The 21551-nt window shown below is 38.4% G+C and overlaps 1 protein-coding gene across 1 annotated transcript in view; it reads right to left on the minus strand.

Moving 5' to 3' along the window:
* Nucleotides 1-514: 514 nt before the first annotated feature.
* pvalb6 (parvalbumin 6) overlaps nucleotides 515-21551 on the minus strand; it is a 36752-nt gene continuing 15715 nt past the window's right edge. Inside the window, exons 2-5 of the mRNA XM_046865400.1 lie at nucleotides 3561-3629; nucleotides 2781-2913; nucleotides 2476-2585; nucleotides 515-1075 (exon numbers count right to left, since the gene is read on the minus strand). Coding sequence (XP_046721356.1) covers nucleotides 1050-1075; nucleotides 2476-2585; nucleotides 2781-2913; nucleotides 3561-3621 — 330 coding nt within the window. The 5' untranslated portion in view covers nucleotides 3622-3629 and the 3' untranslated portion in view covers nucleotides 515-1049. The remainder of the gene's footprint in view (nucleotides 1076-2475; nucleotides 2586-2780; nucleotides 2914-3560; nucleotides 3630-21551) is intronic.

Genomic DNA, 21551 nt, shown 5'->3' on the forward strand with positions numbered 1-21551 from the left:
TAAAAATGTAAAATCTTAGTTTGTTTTCTTATAAAAAGCATTTTTTCTTGTGTGTCTTGCAGTCAAAATCTGATGCAAGTTAAAATAGGTTTATTTCAGGCTTCACATTTTTCGGAGTAATGACCATAAGAAATAAAACTATAATGACTAAAGCTAAACTAATTATTCACATTATTGCTATTCCCACATAATTGTGTATCTTCTACAAATGAGCATGATTAGTTCTTATGAGTGCTGTTACAAGATATTTGTTTGAAAGTGATTTGGTTAATGGCAATTTGACTTGGACAAATCAGATATTCTGATAAAGCTCTCTCTCTCTCTCTCTCTCTCTCTCTCTCTCTCTCTCTCTCTCTCTCTATCTATCTATCTATCTATCTATCTATCTATCTAGATAAAGATAAAAGCTTGTCTGAAACAGTACAATACACTCATATGTATAAGTATCTAGAAAATAGCTATGTTAGATATACACAGTTAAAAAGACACACAATAAATACAGTTCCACAATGAGACCAAGCCCTCGAGGCATATTGTCTTGTTTTATTTATTCATATTCGTTCACAGTTTGACCTTTATTTGGTGTATTTCTCAGCGGCTCTGTACCAGAGAGAAGAGAGAGTGAGATGAAGACAGGACAAGGGCAAAGCGATGCCAAAGAGTTGGGAAAAGAGCAATCGACCAAATGATAGCGGGAGAAAGGGAAAAAGAGAAAGGGAATGCAGAATAATACAGTTGAAGGGGGTGGGCTGTTTCTCTTAAAGTAATCTACTGTACACAATTTCAAAATGAAGGTTTGCACGTCTTCATCTGTACACTAACACAAACACACATTTGTATAAAAAAACGAAAAAATAAATAAATAGCATGATTGTTAGGAGGTGAATGGAAATGTATTGGCATATGTGTGTGTGTGTGTGTGTGTGTGTGTGTGTGTGTGTGTGTGTGTGTGTGTGTGTGTGTGTGTGTGTGTGAGAAAGAGAGATTGATTTGGTGGTGGAGTGTGTGTCAGTAGTCATTAGGGTATGGCATGGCCTGGACAGTGTTGTTTACTCATGGACAAGAGCAGTAAACTCTGAAAAAGAAAGAAAAGAGGGACAGAGAACAGGTTAACAAATTGAATTCATAAACAACAACAACAAAATATACAAGTCTATCTGTTACGTTTGTTTCACTGTTATACTATGAGGATCTCGCTCTCATGATTTCAACCATTTCTTTGCATTTTTACAAGGCCTCCATATTATAAGGAATAAGTGATAGACTACGTATTTCTGAAAATGTCAACATTTACGAAACAACATTCCATAAAATACGGACATGTTGGAATTGCATATTTAACTTTAATTTTGTTTCTATGTCAAACTGATGTGTCCAGGGTTATGGAAAGTTCAGTTTATAAGCTAGCATAAGTATATATATATATATATATATATATATATATATATATATATATATATATATATATATATATATATATTTTCTCCCAATTCTTAACAAATTGGTTTAAGACCAGATATAAGCCATGTTTACTGCAACTGTATAGCAAAATGTTTTACTGTAATATATAATCATAAATATTACAATCTATAGCCAAAAATATATTTGCACACCTGATCATCACCACTATATATTACTGCTGACACAAATTTAATAGCCCATAAGTGACAAGAATGTCCTTGTATACTTTAGTGTTAGATAAGTTCAAGCCAATTTTATTTGTATAGCACTTTTAACAGTGTACATTGTACCAAAGCAGCTTTAAAGAATAAATAGATTAGGAATGTACATATTAAACTTATAAATCTGTCCATATCGGTTTACCTCTTTAACCCCAAATGAGCATGCCAGTGGCAACAGTGGCAAGGAAATCAAGATATTAAGATTTTCTAAATATTTCCAAAATAAGATTTCACTGGAGCTAAAATGAGCATAATAAACAATTAAGTGGAAAACTTTTCCAGAGTAGTAGGTGTGTTGGGTAGAACTAAGGGTGTGTTGGTCAGGTGTTAACATTCTTTTAATCCTATATAATGTACTTCTTGAATGCAACTTTGCCCAATATAAAAGCCTTTTGTAGATTTGTAACTAAACCTAAACCAAAGTCAAGAACCAGGAAGAAGGTTAGATCGTTAAAGGTGTTAAAAAACCTAAAGCTCTTTTTATGTTTATGGATAGAAAACAAACTGTTTCAGTTGTCTATTTTGTACAATTCCCAAAAGCAAAGGCAGTGTCAGTTTCTAGGCTTCTGTGGTTGGTCTAATAACTAATCTGACATATTCATGTTCCTTTTTCTGTTTTACACGTAGGTGACATTATATCTCTCAAATGCACATAGGTTAACAAGATCTTAACATCTTCCTTCTGCAATTCTCCCAAGAAAAGAAAGATGACAGCAATAAGCTAACTAAGAATATAAGCTGACAAGGGCTTTAATGGAGAAAGATCCTGGCAATCTGCTGTTGCATATCTCACCTTCCACTCCAATCTTGCCATCTCCATCCTTATCAGCTGCCTTTAAGAAGGCTTTGGTCTCTTTATCAGTGAGATCTCTTCCACTGGTTGCAAAGCCCTTCAGCACAAATCTTCATTCATTTCATACCCACCCAAACACACACACACACACACACACACACACACACACACACACACACACACACACACACACACATTTACATTTGCATTTGCGGCAAATGTGCATTTGTCTAGACATTGAAACTGAACCTCAAACACTTACTAATTAGACAAATGACACATATGTTTGTATGTGCATGTCTTACTTTAGCTCTTCTTCCTCTATAAAGCCGCTGTTGTCTGCATCCAGTACGTGGAAGGCCTTCTTCACATCATCAGCTGACTTTGCCTTCAACCCTACCATCTCAAAGAACTTCTTATGGTCAAATGAGTCTGCAGCTACAAAAAACAGTAATAAAATTACATCAGGTATATTGTGTACACATCAAAATTCAAATTATATTTGTCACATCCATAGCATGTATACATGAATATGATGTATGAAATCTGACATGAATATGACATATGACATGTCACATATGACATATTTATAACTGGACAATGACATAAAAAGGAATAAAAAAGTAAATAATAATTTTAATTTTTAATTAAAACACTAAAATAAAATGGAGGAATGAAAGAGATATATATATCAAATATAGAATTAAACTGCAGTGAAATAAAATAAAATCGAAATTGAAATATGAAAATAAAAACATAATTATAAGAATGAAATGAGTATACATATGTAGCCTTCTCCAATTAATTTAATTACATTTTTAATTACTAATCTTAAATTGGTTCTCATTTTATAGTCGCTTGGCAAAACCTTACCAATTCACAGTCCATTTCAAGCAGAACTTTGATGCACAGTCTTTACACATTAGCTAGATGAAGCCTATTTTTTGGCTAATCGTCACTATTATGATCACACATAGTGGGGTTCTTCCTTGTTAGGCCATAATTTGCTTCCAAGATGGATCAGTTTTGTGAATGTGTATGAAGAAAAGTGACAAAAAAAAAAAAGAATAAAATGCATTCTTTACCTTTGAATGCATCCAGAGCTTTCTTAATGTCATCAGTGTTCAGAATGCTGCTCATGGCCATTTTTGCAGCTAGATATAAAAACACATAGACAGAGAAAGAGAAAAATAATAAGGAAAAAATACATTTCACTGATTTGTACATTTTTTTAAGGCTGAGGAACGACAAACTGATTAAAGTGTTAAACGTATAGACAATAGTGCAAGGAAACTTCACTAAGATGTCTGTTTGCAGTTTGTGTGAATTAATTTTTATGTGCAGCTGAAATTCAGTTCCTTATTCATCAGAAATGTGCAACCTTCCACAGAAACACAGTCTGACACTCCTACGCGCATTTACCAACGACTCCACGGTGTACATTGTGTAATGTTGTTTCATGATTTTACTTCTCAGGAACCCCTAAATCTTCCTCTTCTTGATTTTCCATTCCTAGTATTATCTTAGCTTCATTTCCTCCCTGCCCTCAATGAACACCAAAAAAAAAAAAAACTGTACACTTGCACTGAGCTGGCCTGACAGAATGGATGTGTTGCAAAACCTTGATTAAAGATGCGATAAAAGAGTTGCTTCTAGAACTATGCTAGTGCAGGGCTTACTGTGTGTCTCATGATAATCCTTGACAGGGGCATTTGTGGGATTTAATGTTTGGGCTTTGGTTAAAGTTATAGAGGCATCTGCAGAGCTTTTATTATGTTTCAGCATTGCTATGTTCAAGATTGTCACAAGAAATATTCAGTGCAGCATTTTATTTAGTTTCAGGACCTCATTTAAATTGTATTTAAATGTAATTAAATTTTTCACTAGGCATTTCCTTTATAAACCGGATTATACTTATCATTTAAATTGTATTGTCCGTATCATATCTACGGAAGCACACTGCATTCACGAAGAAAAAAAAAAATCTCAGAAAGTATCTCATAATTATGACTTAATATTTCATAATTATGACTTACTAACTCATAATTATGACAGTATCTTATAATTACAACTTATTATCTCATAATTAAGACTTAATATATCATAATTATGAGATCCTGATCTTATAATTATGACTTACTAACTCAAAATTATGACTTAGTATCTCATAATTATGACTTAGTATCTCATAATTATGACATAAGTTGGGGCAGTCTGTTGCAGGGGAGCATTTTAGCATTTTTCCAGTTATTATGTCTTCTTACCCAATCAGGAACAGTTTTAGATCAGGTTCAATCCAGTGTGTGTATATATACTTGTCTGTTATTTGCATTAAACTAAAGAAGAACATTTGCGCCATGCTGTGTGCTGTGTGATTCTTCCCTGATCAGAAAAGGCACCACGGGCATCGTATTTTAACATTAACTACTAATATATGTTACACATTCTGACTGTCCACTGTCCACTTAAAAGTTCGTTTTAAACCATCTGATAGCTGCTACATCTCCATGGTTGCACAATGAGGCGCTTCCGAGCAAAGAATGCAGTAACGTCAGATCCGGTGTTATGCGCTAAAATGCTCCCCTGCCACAGACTGCCGCAACTTATCTCATAATTATGAGATACTAAGTCATAATTATGAGATCAGGAGATCCTTTCTGTAATTTTTTTCTTTCTGAATGCAATACGCTTCCGTACATTTCTGCCTCAATATCACTCTTTTTTTGCCTGCTGATCTGTTTATCCTGAATCACTTTATGTTTATTCATTCAACTATTCATTCATAGCCAATCCATTTAAGTTCTTTATTTTGGGAAGTGGATGCATTTCAATTTAAGAAGAATGAAGATTTGTGGCTTAAGGGGATGGCACTATTAACACCACTGCCACTGCATCCAGCAGCAGAAAACCAGAAAACTAGCATTAGCCTTGAAAAACAGCGCAGGAGGACAATACTGCCATGACCCTTTGACCTTTTGACAAGCCTTTTTTCTTGCTGCATTGAACTGCATAAAATCTGCTTGAGCAGCTGCTTGTGCAGGTGATGTTGAGGTGCACAGGGAACTGCACACCTTGCAGCTTTTTTTTTAGCTGCCGTTTCACAGTGCCGTCCTATGATCAGTTAAAGGTCTATCGATTAAAATCTAAGCTTCGGAACGCTAACCTCCAAACGGCCTAAGCACCGTTTGTTCCGCTGTAATCTCGTGTCTTTGAGGGTGAATAAACTGTAGGCAGCACTACCTATAGCTAAATGCTTCTACTTGTGAAATAAACAGCATAAAAAAAAACGATGATTTTTTGGTAAAAAGACAAACATTCACAGCATCACATCAGAGTGCACTTGAATTATAAGAAGCTAATCCTACATAAATCATTTAAATGGAAGCTGTTTTAATAAACAGTGAATAGAAATTCATCAGCCACTTTATTAGGAACATTTGTGCACCTGCTTATAAATGCAATTAATCCAATCAGTCAATCATGTGGCAACACAACAATTAAATACAGGTCAAGAGCTTGAGTTAATAATGATACAGGCCCCGAGTTTTGAGGTAATATTCATATTTAACATTAAAAACTGTGGCTTCAAACATGGCTTGGTGAGTTGTGCCCGAGCTGGTTTGAGCTTGCATTTCAGAAAACTGCTGATTTCCTGGGACTTTCACATGCAACAGTCTTTTTACAATGGTGTCAAAACCAAAAAAAAACATCCTGTGAGCAGCAGTCACATGAGTATGGGTAACTATTTACATGTGGTTTCGTTTCATGTAGCTCAACAAGTAAAACACAATATACTGTAAATATTTTTTTTGTAAGCTAAGAAAATACTGAAAGAACAATTGCTAGTGCTTAAACTTTAGTTGTGTGGATGTAGATTTTTGTAACTTTGCTACAGAGTGAGCATTCTGTGTCCTGGAAATTAATGTACAGCTTGAGGCAGATGCAAGTAAGGATATTATTTTTTATTTTAAATGCAACAGTAAAACACACTGGCATGAAAAGAAAACCCTAAAATCATATTAACAACAAAACATTAACCTGAGCAGGTATGCCAATATTAATGTGACATGGTTCAGTGAGGTGCAGAGCCTGATAGGAAATGTAATTCATGTCCCTTTTCCTGACAGGTAATCTTTTTACTGTATTAATTTCAATTGTAATGATTGTATTAGTATAGACTAACTGCTGAATAGAAACCAATTTATTTTGTGTGATGTTTGCTCAGTTGTTATTACACCTATTACACTTAAAAGTTAAAACCCTTGATTGCTTGATGAACAGTATGCAACTTTCCTAGTTTGCCATCACTCTATGCTAGTGCACTGATTAGGTTAATTGGTTCCAGTGAACAAGGACATGTCATTTGCTTCTTTATAACACTTAATTCAGTTAAAAACTAAATTTCCTGCTGTACATCATTAGCCTTATCCTGTCCAAAAGGAACAAAGGGAATTTATGTTCAAACACCAAAATATCTAATTGCTGACATCAATTATCACATTCTTTGTATAAAATGCACATGATGGCTGTCAAGATTTTTTTTCAGATCCTGTAAATAAAAACATATAATCAGCTCATCAGCAATACAATCAGTGTTCAGAGAGCAAGTATGGTAATGGTGAGATTATCACAATCTTGCCCTTATGGTTTTTTTCCTCACGATTATCCAATTACTAATAAAAACTGATTAGAGAGACAGAGAAAGAGAGAAACAGATAGTAACAACGAGAAAGTTAAATGAGTGCCAGGTGCCTCAAGGACAATGCAGAGTTCTGAAGGTTGAGGTTCTGTTTTTAAATGGCCACAAGCTAAACTACACTTGCAGACCTGCAGCTAGTGTGCTTACCAACAATATATATAGCTTCGGGTACAGATACCAACTCGTGTATCTCATATATATATATATATATATATAAATGATTTTTACCCAATATCTGCCTGCACTGTTTCTCATATTTTTATATTTTTATTGCTATATATACTGCCCGTCCAAAAAAAGTCACGCACACTAATATTTCGTTGAACCACCTTTAGCTTTGATTTCAGCATACATTCGCCGTGGCATTGTTTCCATAAGCTTCTGCAATGTCACAACTTTTAATCCTGTCAAGAGTTGCAGTAATTTTTTACCAAGATCTTGTATTGATGATGTAGTCGACTGTCTTCTCCAGCACTTCCCAAGGATTCTCAATGGGGGTAATTTCTGGACTCTGTGGTGGCCAATCCATGTGTGAAAATATGTCTTATGGTCCCTGAACTGCTCTTTCACAATTTTAGCCTGGTGAATCCTGCCATTATCATCTTGGAAAATGCCCATACCATCAGGGAAGAAAAAATCCAACCTGGTCATTCCTAACCTGGTCATTCAGTATATTCAGGTAGTCAGCTGAACTCATTCTTTGGGCACATATTGTTGCTGAAACAAGACCTGACCAACTTCAGCAACCCCAGATCATAGCACTGCCCCCACAGGCTTGTACGGTAGGCATGATGGGTGCATCAGTTCATCCCCCTCTCTTCTTACCCTGATGCGCTCATCACTCTGAAACAGGGTAAATCTGGACTCATCAGACCAGGTGACCTTTTTCCATTGCTCCAGAGTCCAATATTTATGCTCGCTAGCAAACTGAAGCCTTTTTTTTCGATTAGCTTCACTGATAATTGGTTTTCCTAAGGCTATACAGCTGTTTAGTCCCAATCCCTTAAGTTCCTTTCGCACTGTGCGTGGAAATGCTCGTACTTTCACATAAACATAGCTGTGAGTTTTACTGTTGTTTTTTTCAATTTTAGGTCAACAAACGTTTAAGTGATCACGATCATTCAGGATTTTTTTTTCTTCCTCGAAGATGATGCTTCCCCACTATCCTTCCAATAATGCGTTGAACAGCTGTTAACCCAATTTTAGTATTTTTAGCAATCTGTTGCTAAATGCTGATGTTTTTTTCGCTTGATGCAAGCCAATAATTTGACCCTTCTGAAACAGGTCAACATGTTTCCACGACCACAGGATGTGTCTTCCAACATTTTTTTTTTTTAAGAAAAAAGAAGCTATTTACTGCATCATTTAGGGTTAAATAACTTGTTGCCAGCTGAAACATAATCATCCATGCAGTAATTATCCAATGGGAGGCTCTTACCTATTTGCTTAGTTAAATCCCCTGCCTCAATTAATAAACCAACTCATTTAAAACTTTGAGAAAATTTTTCTCTTCACCTTGTGTGAGTAAATTCTTCTTCTTCCTCTTCTTTTTCTTCTTCTCCTTCTTCTTCTTCTTCTCTTTTCAGCTGCTCCCATTAGGGGTCGCCACTGCGGATCATCCGTCTCCATACTACTCTGTCATCTACATTTGCCTCTTTCCAACTTCCAACTACCGGCATGTCTTCCCTCACCACATCCATGAACCTCCTCCCATGGCCTTCCTCTTTTCCTCCTTCCTGGTGGCTCCATCCTCAGCATCCTCCTACCAGGCCTCTCTCTCACTTTGTCCCCAGAATGTCCTACATGCACGGCCCCTCTAATAAACTTGTTTCTAATCCTGTCTATTCTTGTCACTCCCAATGAAAATCTCATGTGACCACAAGTAAATGTAAAGATAAAAATAATCACTATGTGTATTGTTACATACAGATTTTATGTTATATTTAAGTTTAAGGTTAAAATAAGGTTCACACAGGCCTAATAACATCTCTTGTGAGTGTGAGTTGACTACTCACTAATTATGAGTATGAATGAGTAGTGTTCATCTGTGTGTAAATAACTGACTCAAATGTCAAAAAAAAGGTTGCACATCATATTCCGAGTTGTCGCTTCAAGCTTGAACATTTCCCTTTAACAAATCTGGATCTTACTGCTCTGCCCTATATCTGCCTAATCTGTGCTCATTCCCTGCAGGCTAAATCTTTCACACTTCTTTTTCTAACTTCTCCCTATACTCCACTTTCCATTAACAATACTTTCTATTTAAACGTCTCTCTCACTTACCATCCTTGATCCAGTGTACCCTTCACTGTCAAATTTTTTTTATTAGGCCTCTGTGAAGGCCACTGAACACATCTCAACTCCAGGAAGTCTTTCTCCCATGTGAGACGAATGGACAGCGGTGTAAGAACAACCCAAGGATGACGATGGCTTTATGTGCAAATTAAGAAGGTGCATGAATGAAGTTTCAATATATTTGCTAATCTCTGTCAAAACATCTCACACACTGCACAAACTACCTTTAATAAACAATTGTGTAATAAAAATAAACAAACACAACCTCTGGACCTTAAATATTAAATTCTGTTGGCTGTAAAAGATTGATCGATTACATGTTACTGATACACTAAGAACCATATTGGCTCTAAACAGATACTCTTGCATCGTATTTTCTGGGTCTCTCCTTAAGACAGGAGACAAAAAGAAAATAAGTCTACTCAAAGAGGGAATAACGCAAATGAAATTTAAAGAGAATGCTATATAGAGGGAAAGTGAAAATATGTATATACATGGTAGGCACGAATGTCAAGAGCTCAAAAAAAATTAAAAAATGCTATAACAATTCAGAACTTGGCATCTGATGGGCAATATGGAGTAACATTTCAGAGAACCCAATGAAAAACATGGCTATATAATATTGCAATGCTAAAAGCTCATAAAACATAGCTGGTTTGAATTGATGAAGGATTGAAAAACTTTCCTGAATTATTGCCACTACAAAAATGAATTACATACAGTTGTTTCTCGAGGTGTTTAATTATCTTGATTCTATTTTAATATTTTACATTCGGGAAATTCTAAATATTTTGAATTCAGGAGTGTCAAGAGTTCAACATAAATGCAAAAAAGAAAAAGAAAAGAAAAATCTATACATTAGAAAATAGAAAGCCTGTTAGTGTTTGTTATCCCACTAGAGGGCAAAATAGCTCAATAAAAGTAGGGCCATAGCCTCAGCTACTGACAAACTGTGCTAATCTAAATTTGTTTCTCTTCCAGATGTCAAAGTGTTAACATACAATCCTAATGAAGTCTGCTTTAATTCTGTATTTTAACATTACAAAATGTGCAAGGGTGTGAAAATAATAATTATTATTCAATACACTGTACAATATACGCAAACAGAATAAATGAATAAATGCTGATAAGTGTACTTATTGATTTTGGACAATGTGTTATGGTTGTACTAAACTTGATTTATTTTCGGTGCATCCCATTTGATATAGGCTCGTTACCTAAAATGAATGCTTTAGACTGTAAATCCCACATCCAGTCTCTGAGGATCAGAGAAAGACCGCAAAGTAAAGAAGCAAATAAAAAAACAAGGTTTTAGATAAACTGCGGTCTGACAAGGAGAAGCCCTGATATTTTCACAGCATCCACAAACAACAGGTTCAAACCAGTCTTCAGATCTCAGCTCTGAACAACAAACAAGAGGGACACTTTTTACAGAAAAAACAAATACAATCCTTCCAGAACATTTTACAACACTGAGCATTGAACGACCAACAGAGACCCTTCTCTCGATTACAGAAATTATTTAAAAGAACAACGCAGTCAAGATCAGGCCTTAATCTGCCACATAGTCATCTAGAGTTACTTTTATAAAATGACAGATCACTCATAAATGGAGGCGAATGGCAGGCAGACAGTGGTAAGCTGTCACGCTCAGGTACACTGATGATGAGATGGCAAGACTCCAGCTAACTCAGCTGTTATGAGGCACCTGCTGGAATCCCCAGGTTATCACATGACCCTGCCAGCAGGACATGGCAAAGAGATTACAGGAAATCATCTTTCTTTCTTTCTTTTTTGGTCTCACTTTCTATTCCTCTCCTGTAATTCTGCTCCACTGGTGCTCTCAGGCATTGAGAATGTTGTTTTACTATATTGATATTTCAGCACATTGGACGGCAGAAATCCAAATTTAAACCAAAAGAGAAATTTTAAGAAGGAAAAGAATAGTAATAATAACATCATAAAAGAAGTAGATAAGAAAAAGGCAGGGGAAATTATGAAAGTTAGGAAAAAAATGCATGATGTTGAGAGACGATGAGAGAGAGAGAGGTTTAAAAGAGAGTGAGATGAAAAAAGAGAAAGAGTAGTGAAAGAAGAACCATCATTACAACACAAAGCAAAAATTAAACCTAAAAAAAAAAAACACGAAAGGTTGAGGCTTGCCAAAGCTCAACTGGCTCTTCGATGGTAATTGCTTGGCAGGGTTAACACACATTGACATTTACATGACCCAAGCATGGCTAATAGTAGTTTGTACTATTAATCTTAGGGCTGGATGGTTACTAACTTTACTTTTATTTATTTCATTATTTTCAGGAAGTTGTGCTTAGGAGTTCCTAGCACACCCAAGTCTGCTTATCTGCTTTGGAGCCATATTTGGACTCAAGAACTATCACATTTATCACAGTTGCTAATTTATAGCATTATGAAAAAATATGAAAGGGCCAAGATTAGGGTTAAAGGTGCTTGTTATAGTGATGTATGAATATTGGTCTAATATCATGTTTATTTACTCATAATTGAACTGAGACATCATACAACATAATGTAAGCCTAGTCCATGTAAACATACAAAACTGACAGAGACATAAATGTATTACGTTACTGACAAACAATCATTAATAATTAATGATAAAACATCTCAAATTCATCATGAGCAGTTAACTGCGATCAAAAATATTTATAGCTATCCTTACTGAAAATAACAGCTCTGAAATAGTATATTGTTCCTGAATATCAGACACTAGCAACCATTAGACGTAAAACATACTTTACTTAATTACTATATTATATAATTGTTATTATATATAATTCTTGTTATTATATATAATGATTTATAATAACACAAATACACTACAAACAGTTTGAAATAAAAATGCTGATGCTTCCACGGTATTTGATATGTGTCTTTATCTTTAGTCATATTAAACAACTTCTTCTTCTTCTCTCTTTTGGCTGCTCCCATAGGAGTCGCCACAGAGGATCAGTCGTCTTCATACCCCCCTGTCCTCTACATCTGCCTCTTTCAAACCAACTACCTGCATGTCTTCCCTCACCACATCCATAAACCTCCTCCTTGGCCTTCCCTTTTTCCTTCTTCCAGGTGGTTCCGTCCTCAACATTCTTTTACCCATATACCTCATGTTCCTTCTCTGCACATGTACAAACCATCTCAATCGTGCCTCTCTCACTTTGTCCCCAAAACGTCCTACATGCGCTGTCCCTCTAATAAACTCATTTCTAATCCTGTCCATTCTCACCACTCCCAATGAAAACTCTAACACAGTCTCCATTACTTGCACTGTTAAACCCAGGTACCAGAACTTCTCCACCTTCACCACCTCTTCTCCCCACAACAGAACCACTCCACTGCCTTCCCTTCCCTTCACATACATGTACTCTGTCTTACTCCTACTGACTTTCATTCCCCTTCTCTCCAGCACATTCCTGCACCTCTCCAGGCTCTTCTCAACCTGCTCCCTACTCTCGCCATAAATAACAATATCATCCGCAAACACCATAGTCAATGGAGACTCCTGTCCGACCTCGTCCGTCAACCTGTCCATCACCTTTACAAACAGAAAAGAGCTCAGAGCCGATCCTTGATGCATTCCAACACTTACTTTAAATCCACAATCACCCAATGCATCCAACCTTCTCTCTCCATATCATCCAACCTTCTCTCTCTCTCTCTCTCTCTCTCTCTCTCTCTCTCTCTCTCTCTTTCTCATTTTTATGTACAGGGAAATTAGGTATTTTCCTCATTCATCAGTTGTTTAAAATACTCCCTCCCCCTTCTCAACACACTCTTCTCACTAGTCAACAAATTTCCATCTACATCCTTTATTGCTCTAACTTGCAGCACATCCTTCCCAGCTCGGTCTCTCTGCCTGGCCAATCGGTAAAATACCTTTTCCTTGGCTTTTGCCACATCTCTCTTCACCTGCTGCCACATCTCCTTGTACTCCTGCCTACTTTTCTCATCACTCTGTCGATTCCAATCCTGTTTCGCCAACCTCTTTCTCCTTATGCTCTCCTGCACTTACTCATTCCTCCATCACATCTTTTTGTTGTCTTTTCTATTTCCAGATGTCACACCAAGCACCTTTCTAGCGGTAACCTGGTCCTCGAGCGATCCGGTATGAAATTTGTATTCGTGATCCGCATGTTTGATTTGTCACGTTTTACGCTAGATGCCCTTCCTTACACAACCCTCCCCATTTAAGAGTGCACTGGCTTGTGCCTCCCTAATGGCTGGGATATTCATATCAAACAACATCCACCTAAAATTGTCTCAGTTCCCTTTACATGGAGACCAAGTAAGCTTGAATGAGAAGTACACAGTTTTTGGACTGCAGGGCTGATCACCATCACATACAGTAGCAATTGTGATGAAATATGCATTTGACATTTCATCAACTCAGAGTATGCAGAGAGGGGGTTTAGTTTAAAGTTGTTCAATGTGAAAAACCAAAGTGAACAGTGGCAAGAAGAAAGATCCTCAGAAGTACATAAACAACAAACCTTGAGAGGAACATATTCAGATACCTGAATTTAGAAAAACTCAATTCATAGAAAATTCTAATAAAATTCATAAATAATTGCCAGTTTGTATAAAGGAAAAAAAAACTGTACCCTAACATACCCTATCTTGGAGCAGGTACTAAAAATAAACCAAAATCTGCTCTAAGCTTGTGAGTTACTGGAAATGTTCCTGCAATTGTACCACAGGTCTTTACACCTTTACTGAGCAGATAAGGACTTATATCTGAGAGGAACAGATGTTTAGGTACATGATGTTACACTAAGCTGTCTATGAGTTTAAAAATGACTTTTACTTTGGTTCCAATGATTTTGTTTTTAAACTTTTTTGACCAGAGAAATGATAAGAGAAGGGACCCCAGGGTTGCGTGCTTCAACAGTCTACTATTGAGCCGCTCTGATGTGACAGTCACTCACGTCGTATCAGCAAACAATGGCAAGAAACACACTACAGGTGTCAGGAGACTAAGTGAGAGAGAAAGAGATAGTGTCTCTGAATTAATGAACTCTTGACAAGGCCACAGCTGCTCCTCTGTGTTTCCTTTAATTGTGTCTACTAATCCATATGTTTAATACAACGGCAGGAGGGAAATGAAATGAACTCGATAAGAAGGGTGAAAATCGAGAGCAGTAATCATTCAGAAGCCTTTTTGATTATTTACAGTAATTTACTGAGGCTGACGTTGTGTTATTTGGTGTTAAGAGCAAACATAATGTTCAAGGACTGTTTTCTTTCACTGGCAGGAGATGACTGCAGAGGGAGAGAGAGAGAGAGAGAGAGAGAGAGAGAGAGAGAGAGAGAGAGAGAGAGAGAGAGAGAGATAGGAAACACAAAAATGTGTTTGTATTCCACTTTTTGACATTTATTACTTGTGTCACTTGAGCACTGGATACACACACATACGCTTACACATACATTGTTGTGTTAGTATTCAGGCATGTCTGAACTTGTTCACACCAAACACTATGACCTTTAAATAGAAGCATGCATGTGTTTGTCTGTGTGTGTGTGTGTGTGTGTGTGTGTGTGTGTTTGCACCACATACAATACCGCACTCTTTTCTAAAATAACACTTTTAGCTGCTGCTGTCCTTCAACAAGATTGTATCTTCATTTTTGGAAGTGGATGTGATGTCCACCCAGGCGTTCGAGAATAGCACCGAGGACACAGTGGATTATTTGCTTTCTGATTGGGTTCAGCCTACAGAATACATCCTCCCTCCAGCAATGCAGCACTACTCATGCAAGTCCAAAGTTATACACAGGGATTGCAGCAGCAGGAAGAATAGGGCAAATAATAAATCTTTTGTTGAACCCAGAGGACGCTTTGATTACAACATTTTTATTTTTGGCTTGTAATTCTCTCGATCTTATTATATGTTTTTCCCCCTGCTTTGATGTCAGAGTTACTTGCACTCTGCTTCAGGCTGCACTGAGTTCAGCCGCATTGCGGCTCAGAATCTAATTTCACTCAGAGGCTTTTCTCAGGTGTACCCTCTCAAGAGCTGCTTGACTAGTCCAAGGCAACCTATCCTAATTATCATCAATTACAGGGGATATGGGTACAGAGGAGAAAGAGAAGATGAAGAGAGAGGCTACGCAGCCATTAAGAACAGTTCATGCACCAGCTGCTCATGTGCACTCAAGGGCTCTGTGCTTAATCTGATCCATTTATTTCCCACAGGCTCTATGGAATGCAGCAGTAGAGGCACCAACTTGCGGTAGAATGCACTTAGGAAACAAAACAAGACATCTTCCAAGACATTTGTGTGCTAATTCAAATTTATGCAATGATATAGGTCGAAGATCTAATATGAATAGTTAATTGGTAGCCACTTAAATTTAGCTCAGCTTAAGTTTCGGGTCAGGTATGGGTTACTGCAAGTACTGTAAGTCTACTTGTTGACATTTCACAAAGGTTTAGGTTCTAGGGAAGCCACATCTCCCAGAGATTCAGTTCTTCATTCATTCATTAACCATATGCGTTGGGATGTTTAAGCTATGAAAACAAAAGATAGATTTTGCTTGTGTAAAAGAAAAAATAATAAAACATTGTGTATTGTGTAGTCTAATTCACCATGCACCATTTAACTTTACAAAGCATAACAAAGGTCATATGAGTGAAGGTCAGCTAAACTAGAAAATATTGAATATGATACTTGTTCTACCGTTTAGTGTTTATCATTGTGCTATGATGCTTTTGGGAATCTTAACCTTGTTCTGAGAGAGCAGATAGGTAGCAGGGAATAACCTCTTTATGCTTATCAGGGTTGTGGCAGATCCACCACATCCAATCGATTTGTGTTTAGATAAGCAAATCTGCCAAAATGATATTTTGAACAGATTGAGAGAAATCTGAGAACCTAGAGGAATACACATGGACATGCAGAGAACATGCAGAGCTCTGCACACTCTGTAACCCATACTCAGGACTAAACTAGGGACCTAGGAGCTGTTATGGTTCACAAACCTTACTTGATTAACCACCTTGTCACTTAACTTCTATAAAAAAAAGATTTTATAATAATAATAATAATAATAATAATAATAATAATAATAATAATAATAATAATCTTTACCTTAAAAACCATCAAAACTGAAAATCAAACAAAAAAATCGAAACTTAATTAAAAGATTTATCTAGAGTTTTAGTTATGGAAATTGTGCCCAACTTTACTAAGAAAATGGTCATTAGATAACTAAATATTAAACATAAAATTATGATGATTAAAATATAAAATAAAAGAATTGTAAATTTTAAATCACTTTATTAACTTAATAAGTAGAGCAATAAAAAGAACTCAAGTACAAATAACTACAGAAATAAATTCTGAGATATCAGCTCAGTGGGCAGCAGCTGCTTGTACATGTTAGTTTTTCACCTCATTTAGCAAAATTAGTCTGCCATCTGGTATATACTATAGTCTGCTTCTTTAAATAGGCTACAATCAATTCACTTTATGCAGTACTGCTCTTGTTACCACAGGGTGCGTCCATCCTCTGTGAGACACAGCTTTGTAATTTGAGAAAAGTTCTATAAATATAAATTGATTATGTAAATAATATGTGAGCTTGAACTTGTTGATGCCGGAATCATGATCTGACATCATGTGGATAACGTGTGATGAAATAAACTACATTGTACATATAGAAATGTGAATGCATTCATCAAATACAAATCATTTTACATTAAAGCCAACTAATTCGAATTTTATTAAATACTTTATTTGCAATACTATTTTTGTTTTATTTACATTTTTTTATGTTTTGTTCTTTCTTTCTTTCTTTCTTTCTTTCTTTCTTTCTTTCTTTCTTTCTTTCTTTCTTTCTTTCTTTTTCTTTCTTTCTTTAAATTTTTATTATTATTTTACATTTAAAGGCTTTATAACCAAAGAAGGTCACCATCACATAATTATAACACAACTAAGGTAGCATGGAGAGACCTACACTCTGTAAAGATTTCCTCTTATTTCTTTGTTTTGAATCATTTGCATTTGACCTGTGTGGGAATATCTGTTCATACACCTTGTTTAATAATGAATAAAGAAAGGAAAAGAGGTGTTATATAACAAAAATGATGAATCGCCCCTACACATTTTGTAAAATAAAAAAAAGGTCATACACATGTTACATAACAAGCCAGTGGTAATGTGGTCATTAACTGTAACTGACTACTATACAGCTTTGGAGAGAGAAATGAGCAGGCTGAATTATGGATGAATAGAAATCTTTTATTTCTGAGCTCTAAGTAATACAGTTAAGGTTGAACTGATGTGTAAAGTAATGTGAAAAAGAAGGGGATCAGAGAAAATGAACTACATGGTTTTTGCCTAATTAAACACACAACTGCACTGTACTTGTCTCTCTTTTGGGTCGCCATTTTCACCCAGAAAGCTCAGTATCCTCAACAGAGGTCTGTAGAATTAACTTTCATTAATTTTCTAGAACACTAGCTTTTGGTTTTACGTGATGGTTTTTCATGATTTTGAATGAATATTTATCTATAAACATTTATATATAAATATATATATTTATATATAAATGTTTATAGGCTGTTTGAGGAGCTCCTGGAGGTAGTGATGTGAGCCATGTCCAAGCTGGAGTAAGCTTGGCCGGGTGAGAAGCAAAAGCAGCACGTTCCCAGCAAGCTGGAACACCCTCCGCGCCGGTGCCAACTGTTTTTCACCGACCTGCACACCGAGGTGTCCAGGTCTTGGAAGACCCCAAATACAGCCCGTTCTTTCTTTCCACAAGGTTCACTGTACACAGACATTATTGGGTTTAAGGATTGTGGCTATGAGGAGATGCCCAGAGTTGAGGATACGCTAGCGAGCTATGTCTCCTCAGGTGTTGCGAAACTGAAGGCCTACTAGGCCGTTGAAAGCCACTTCAGCCTTTGTAGGTAAGGCTTATGCAGCAGATGTGAAGGAGTTGCGCCACGCGGCGGACTTAGGGCCACCAAGGACATGGCGTGGGCCATGGGTCGGTCTATGGCCGCTTTAGTGGCCACAGAAAGGCCCCCCAAGGCGGCACTCTAAGCCCGGTTTGAAGGAGCTGGCCAACCTAAAGGTTGTCGTCTTCTCTAACAAACGGGGGGTGGTGAAGCGGCCCTGACTATTGAAGTGCCCTGCTTCGAGGGGGATGGCCAGCACTTTGCGTGGTTCCCGTGCCTCTTCATCTCTGCCTCAGGTTGTGTCGACATGTTCCCCCCCCATCTCCGCTTGAAACATTGCTGCCTCAAGGAGGCCTCAACAGCTGCAGGGCATTGCCCCGGCCGCTCTGAGAAGGTCTGGGTCCACCCCGAGGGGTTGGTTCCCCGATCGGATGCTTCAGCACAGAAGGCCACACTGTTTGCCCTGTCGCAGGATGTGCTTCGGGACACAGCCTCCCTCCAGCGAGTGTCTCCCTACATTTTCGCCCAAGGGATTGCTGCGGGTGGGGGAGACCTGCCGCCTCTCTGGAGGTTCTAACGGCTGCAGGGCATTGCTCCAGCCGCTCTGCGTGGGTCAGAACCTTGAGAGGTTGGAGGAAGTGCGCACCCTCCTGAGGAAAGGGGCCATCAAGGTGGTTTCCCCTTGGTCCTAGAGTCAGGCTACTACAGCCGGTACTTTTTGGTTCCAAAGAAGGATGGCGGATCCAGACCGATCTTAGATCTACGATCTTTGAACCATTCCTTGATATCTAAGGGATGCCTATTTCCACATAGCTGTCCTTCCTGCTCACAAGAGGTTCCGGAGATTTGCCTTCGGGGCGAGGCTTACCAATATTGGGTCCTTCCTTTTGGCCTAGCACTCTCGCCCCACACCTTCATGAAGTGCATGAATGTGGCTCTAGCCCTGCTACGGCTTCAGGGCATCTGCATTCTGAACTATATCTCATTCTCGCCTGCATGAAGGAGATGGGGCTGAGACTAAACGTGGGGAAGAGTGTGCTTTCTCCTTTGCAGAGAACCACCTTCTTGGGCGTGTTGTGGGACTCGACTGTGCTGCGGGCAGAATTGTCTCCCGCCCAGATTGTAGCCATTCTCACAGCAGTCAGGGGAGTGAGAGAAGGCCTGCCACTCACTGTGCGGCGGTTCCAGAGGCTGCTGAGTCTCATGGCTGCAGCGTCCAACGTTCTCCCACTTGGCCTCCTCCGTATAAGACCTCTTCAGTGGTGTCTCAGAGACAGAGGGTTCTCCCGAGGTGGCAGCCCTCTACGTACTATGAAGGTTTCGAGGCAAGCTCTTCAACCCTTTGATATATGAAGGGAACGCACATTCCTGTCTCAAGGCCCCATCTTAGGAGTGCCTTGTCGTCATGTAATGTTGACGACAGACGCGTCCCCCACGGGGTGGGGGGGGGCGGTCATGAGTGCCCGCTCCGCCCAAGGTCAGTGGGACTAGCGGCATCCTGAATGGCACATAAACTGCCTGGAGATGATGGCTGTGCTTAGCAAATGGCGGTCCGCCACTTCCTCCAGGACCTGAGGGGTCACCACGTGCTGGTTCATGTAGATAACACGTCAGTGGTCTCATACATCAACCACCAGGGGGTCTTTGGTCTCGCCCCCTGTACAGGCTGGCGTGCCGGATCCTCCTGTGGTCCGAAGGGAGAGACTTTCTGTCCCTCCTCGAGGGACCTCCCAGAAGGGATCTCCTCTCACAGGCCGGGGGAACCCTGGTTCACCCCCGCCCAGAGTTGTGGAGGCTATGTCTGTGGCCCCTGAGGGGGCACGGTTGCTAGCAGCTGGTCATTCTTCTGAGGTCATTCTATCCTCCATTCCAGAGCTCCCTCAATGAGGAGGTTGTATGCCGCTAGATGGCAGCTGTTCTCCACGTGGTGTGAGCACCACGAGTTGGACCCAGTCAACTGTCCGGTTGGGTCAATTCTGCAGTTTTTGCACGAACAGTTTGCAAAAGGGTTGGCCCTGTCCACCTTGAAGGTTTACGTGTCCGCTATTGCGGCTTACTGTACCCCGCCAGCGGGGCAATCGCTAGGGAAACCCTCTCATGACATGTGTGACAGGCCCGGGTTTCAATCTAGAGTGCCGCTGTGGGATTTGCCCATCGCACTGGGGGCTCTGACTGAGCCCCACTTCAAACCTTTGGCCGAGTTGGCCCTTAGTAACCAGTGGGTGGCGTTCCCAAAGCGTTTCGACGCAGCGTCTCATTCCCTCAGGGAACTAGGGTTACATCCGTAACCTAGAGACATTCTCACTCTCCAGTGTTCTGTATTGTTTAAAGATTTATAATCACACTCTTGATGTCACCCAAATGAGGATGGGTTCCCCTTTCGAGTCTGGTTCCTCTCAAAGTTTCTTTCTTATAACATCTAAGAGAGTTTTTCACTCGTGCCTATATCAGGATCGAGAGTCTTTCCTATCTTGTTCTTCAGCTCAGTGTAGTCAGTAAGTCCAATTCTGTCTCATTCAGGCTCATTCCAGCATTTTCAAACATTCAATAATTTGTCCTGGCTATAAAATAGCTATCTAAACAGACACATACAATCCTATTATAAAATGTCACTAAACATTACATTTTTCTTTTTTTTTTGTCAAGCTGGCTGTTTTCCACATTAATAAGTAGCAGAACTATAACTGTGGAAGTAAATGCATGCACAAATTGTGCAGTGGCTTGTAATTGTGAATTAAGTTTTGTCAAAATTCATCCTTTTAGAGCTGTAATTACAGGGATTCAACTATACTTTATATACTTCATGCTGCTTATGTAGGAAATAATGAAGATAAATATTAGGTTGAAAACCCTGGGGTATTCCTGTGAACTATGTCTAATAAATGACAGGACATATAAGAAAGCTTAAACCATATACCATACATTCAGTTGTAAGTCGCTCTGGATACGGTGTCTGCCAAATACCATAAATGTAAATGTAAATACATAACAAAGATAATTAAAAATAAATAATAATAAACATTTAAATATTGAAAAAAGTGTGCAACACCTCAGGGAAATTATCATATGTTTTATACACTAACTGTAACATATTCATGACATTGTAAACTTTAACTTAAACACACATGCACACACAGACTCACACTGC

The sequence above is a fragment of the Silurus meridionalis genome, chromosome 14, assembly GCF_014805685.1.
Source record: "Silurus meridionalis isolate SWU-2019-XX chromosome 14, ASM1480568v1, whole genome shotgun sequence".
Lineage (NCBI taxonomy): Eukaryota > Metazoa > Chordata > Actinopteri > Siluriformes > Siluridae > Silurus > Silurus meridionalis.